The sequence below is a fragment of the Falco cherrug genome, chromosome 1 (assembly GCF_023634085.1).
Source record: "Falco cherrug isolate bFalChe1 chromosome 1, bFalChe1.pri, whole genome shotgun sequence".
Taxonomy (NCBI): Eukaryota; Metazoa; Chordata; class Aves; order Falconiformes; family Falconidae; genus Falco; species Falco cherrug.
Genome location: NC_073697.1, coordinates 49,517,239 through 49,521,464, shown reverse-complemented (window position 1 = coordinate 49,521,464; position 4,226 = coordinate 49,517,239). Strand labels below are relative to the sequence as shown.

Here is a 4,226-nt window from a genome sequence, read left to right as displayed (position 1 = left end):
TGATTAATCTCGTGGCAGTAATCAGGGAAGGGTGTATGGACGTTGGAAATATTAGAAATAGCAACCAAAGGCAGGTTCCCATATAGATGATCAATTATAAAAAACAGGCAAACGCGAACAATTGGGAATCGGGTCATCGTCGCTTATATGCGTCTCCAATGTTTGTAGCCACGGAGCAACTCGTGGACTCAGAGGATCTGAATTTAACTTTCACCATAAAGTCAGATCAGAAAAGAAGGGTCGGTGGCGCGACCCAAACCGTTAATTCGCCTCCTGCATCTTCCCGGGACCTGCAGTTTGGGGAAACCAGAGCTGCGAAGCGTAGCCGGCGGGTCCCCCTCGCTCCGTCGCACCGCCCCTGCAGCCGCCTCGGCAGCGTTTATCCTTGTCCGGAGCGAGGTGCGTCCCGTGGGACCCCTCTTGCTCCTTGACACTGATTCGAGACCGATTAAAAAGCGAAAGGCGAGGTCAAACGACGCTCCCAGATCATCGCAACCGTGAGAAAACTCCAGGCAGCCTCTGCCAGCCGCTTCCCAGCGCTCGGCAGGCGCAGGGACCGCCCCGGCCCCGCTCCCCAGCCCGCAGCCGCAGCGCTTTCCCCGGCCGCGCAGCGCTCGGCGGAGGCGGCTTGTGAGCCGCGGGGCTACCGCTTGCCCGCTCCCCCCGGCGGGCCGGCCCACGCCCCTGCCCGCAGGGTCGCTGCCCGCCCCTGCCCATCGCCCACGGGAAGGCAAACGGCAGAAGAGCACGACAAGGAAAGCAAACCCCTTCTCATCCAGCCGCGTCGCCTATCGCTTTTGTTCCCACTGGGAAAGTCGAGAAGCTGCCCGTTTTCGCACCCACGGGGGAATTTCGTAATGCCATGATTGTGTTTTTAACCTTTATTTTTAAACTAAAAACCGTCGATGCACTCTAGGAAATACCTTTCGTTTGATACTGCCTAGTAGTAACCGTAGTGAAAAGGCATGCATGTCACCTTCTGAATAGGTTTATTTCCAACCTTTGAGTATAAAGCGTGTGGAACTTGAAAATCAGAGGACGACAAAAGCGTTTGGAAATCCGGGAGAGCGCGGGTTGGGAGGCAACAAAAAAAGAAATTTGAAAAAAAAAAAAAAAGAAAGAAAAGAAAGAAAGAAAAAAACAACACTTCTTTACTCTAGGATCTAGCAGATAAAATTGTCCCACGAGATTTCGGGGGGCGGGGTTAGCACAAGAAGTATGAGAGACAGCTTGTCTTGCTCTGCAAAAACATCAGACGAGCTGCATTTTGAGAACCAGTTAGCACAAAAAGTGTGAGAGAGCTCGGGTATTTTTCGGGAGAGACAAAAAAAAAAAAAATAGTAGTCAGAGAAGCCACCGTTTAAGAACCAGATCTGAGGAAAGGTGTCTACATTTCGATAGTGTCAAAGATGGGGAAAGGGTAATCTGAGGGACACTAGAGGTGGAGCGTTTGAGACAGAGGAGCGCATCGCGGCCTTCGCTTTTAGCAAACTCTATTGAAAGGGACTCGGATCACCGTACCGCGACGGCCACGGCGCTGGGGCAGACGCGGGGACACAGTCCCTGTGGGTTGAGGCAGAGCATCGGCTCCCCCTGAAATACGGGCACGGGATAATTTGGAGAGAGGGAGGCAGAACACATCCCCGTTTCTTTGGTGGCTTCCTGTTATTTCCTCGGTCCTGACCAGAGAAAAAGCGCTGCAAGAGCGAGGGCGGGCTGGCAGCGCCATTTCGAGCTTTAACAACGTGTCGGCGGCCCACGGACACGCGTGGAGGGAGCCCGGGCGGCCCCTTCGTGGGCCGGGGGGCGGCTGCCGCCGGCCGTGGAGAAGGTGGACACCCCACCGACACGGCGGGGGCATAAATAACATCGGGGCAGCCCCCGGCGAGAGGAAGGTCGGGGGCCGGGGGGAGAGGCTATACGTCCCCGTCCACCAGGCTGAAGTGTTTGCCCGGCCCGGGGAGGCAGAGGTAGGGGATGGCGCTGCCCGGGTAGAGCAGGGGGAAGGGCAGCGGCAGCAAGCAGCGGCTGAGCAGGGTGCTGTCCTTGTAAAGGGCCGGGAAGGCGAGAGCCGCCGCGGCGGGGGGCGGCGGCGGCTCCCCGGGAGGCTCCGCCGGCCCCGGGCCCTCGGGCTCCGTCGACATCTGTCTCTTGAGCTTGTTGCGGCGGTTCTGGAACCAGATCTTCACCTGGGTCTCGGTGAGGTGCAGCGCGGCGGCCAGCCCGGCCCGCTCGGCGCTGCTCAGGTAGCGCTTCACGTCAAAGGTGGACTCCAGCTGGAAGACCTGGCTCTTGGAGAAGATGGTCCTCGTTTTCTTCCTGCCGCCCGCCGCCGGCGACCTGCCGCTTTCCCCGCCGCAGCCACCGGCCTCCCGCGGCGGCGGCTGCCGGGTGCCGCGCAGCCCCTCGGCGGGGAGTGGGGAGCCCGCGCCGCCTCCGCCGCTCTCGGGCTCCGTGCGGAAGCCACGGCTCGTCCCCTCGGCCCGGAGCCGGCGGGGCGCGCTGCCTGCAGGGGCAAAGCACAGCATCAGCCCCCCGCCGCCGCCCGCGCCCCCGCCCCGCATGCACGCACGGCCCGGCGAAGCGCTGGGGAGAGGGGCCGAAGCCGGGGAGGGAGGGGGGGCTAGGATGGGGAGGGAGTTGCCGAGAGCTGGCCACGGCCCCCCCACCCTCCAGAGGGGAAGAGAAGGGTGAGCAGCTTCCAATAAGAATCTAAGGGAATGTCTCTGCCAGCTGTATGACAGAGAAGCCAGGGGCTCCTGGACACGCACAAACTGCCAAGGAGGCCTGGAGGAGGGTAAAACACCCTGGAAAATCCCCTGGAAGCAGGTTGGTGCGTGTGCGTGTGCCGGTGGCAGTTGCTCCCGCCCGGCCGCGGAGCCTCGGTCCCTCCTCCGGCTGCGTGAGCGGCGCGGCTGCGTGCGCCTGTGGGCAAGTGTGCTTGGCTGCGTGTGCGTGTGCGTGACTGCGTGTGCGTGTGAGTGTCTGCGTGTGTGCGGGCCCGGCCCGGCGGCGCTGGGGGGGCCGGGGCAGACCCCCGCCGGGGGCCGGGCCGGGGCCGCTGTCTGGGTGGGAGCCGGGTTGCGACCCGACGTGCGAGACAGCCTGGGGCGGGCTGCCGGCTCTGTACCCGAGTTGCTGGAGCCTTTACTGGGGTCTTGCTCCGCAGGCCCCTCTTCCTCCTCCTCCTCCTCCTCCTCCGCCTCCTCCGGCAGCGCGCCGCGGGCTCTGCCCTGCTCCCGGGGTGGACGGCGGGGGCCGGGCTGCAGGATGCTGTCGATGCTGAACGCGGGCGGCGCGGCCGGGGCCGGCGGTGGGGGTCGGCGGCCGCTCCCGAGCTGCACCATGGCGCGCCGAGCCGAGCCGAGCCGCGCCGCGCCGTGCTGCGCCGCAGGACTGACTGGGGCGGGCGGGCGGCAGCGGCAGCCGGGGCGGAGGGAAGGATGGGTCGGGGGGAGGGAGGAGGGGTCGGGGCGGCGGAGGGAGGGGATGGAGCTAGAGGGAGCCAAAGGACTGAGGACAGGGGGAGCGGTGCAGGGGAGGGAGGGACAGAGGGAGGGGAGGTGGCAGGGAAGAGAGGCAGAGAAGAAGGAAAAGGAGCAGGAGCTGGAGGGAAGCGGGGAGGAAGGGATGGGGAAGGAGGGGGGGTGTGTGTGTGCCGTGGTGCTCCTTTCCTCACTGCCGATGAGATGCGCCCCGAAAGGGTGCCCTGGGCAGCAGGGGCAAGGCAGGGCTGGCTGCCCTCCTGCCCAGGCCCTTGGCTGCCAGGCGGCAGAGGAAAGGCAGAGCCAGGCGCAGGAGAGCCCACGGGGAAGGCGAGGAGGAGGTGGGGTGGCAGGACGGAGATCTCTGAAGTGAAGAAGGATGGAGGGAGAAGACTGCAAATGAGAGCAGGGGAATGGGGCGGAGTGCAACAAGGAAAAGCAGTGATGGCAGTAAGAGCAGGCAGGAGGGAAAGGGGAGGCCGGGAGCCGGCAAAACCCTTCCTGCGTGTTTGTACAGCACCTGGTACGACACCAGGCAGTCTGCTGAGGGCATTTGCTGTAGATTATCGATGCCGTTGTAAGGGGGTGGGGGGCCCTGGTGAAGAGTAATTCATACAGCCTGAGTCCCATCCCGGCGGTCCTTCTGCTGGCAGGCCCTCAGGCCAAGTGTGCAGAGTTCCCCAGGAGAGACAGGGATCCCCTTTACTCCCGAGGAGCCCCGTGGTGTCAGGCCACCCCGAA

At 63.5% G+C, this 4,226-nt stretch overlaps 1 protein-coding gene across 1 annotated transcript; it reads right to left on the bottom strand.

Moving 5' to 3' along the window:
• Positions 1 to 238: 238 nt before the first annotated feature.
• On the bottom strand, positions 239 to 3,418 carry LOC129735239 (homeobox protein HMX2-like). The gene is made up of 2 exons (XM_055700727.1): positions 3,131 to 3,418; positions 239 to 2,506 (listed from the first exon to the last, which is right to left on the bottom strand). The coding sequence occupies exons 1-2, from the start codon at positions 3,345 to 3,347 to the stop codon at positions 1,917 to 1,919; spliced, it is 807 nt and encodes a 268-aa protein (XP_055556702.1). The 5' UTR covers positions 3,348 to 3,418; the 3' UTR covers positions 239 to 1,916.
• Between the last annotated feature and the right edge of the window lie 808 nt (positions 3,419 to 4,226).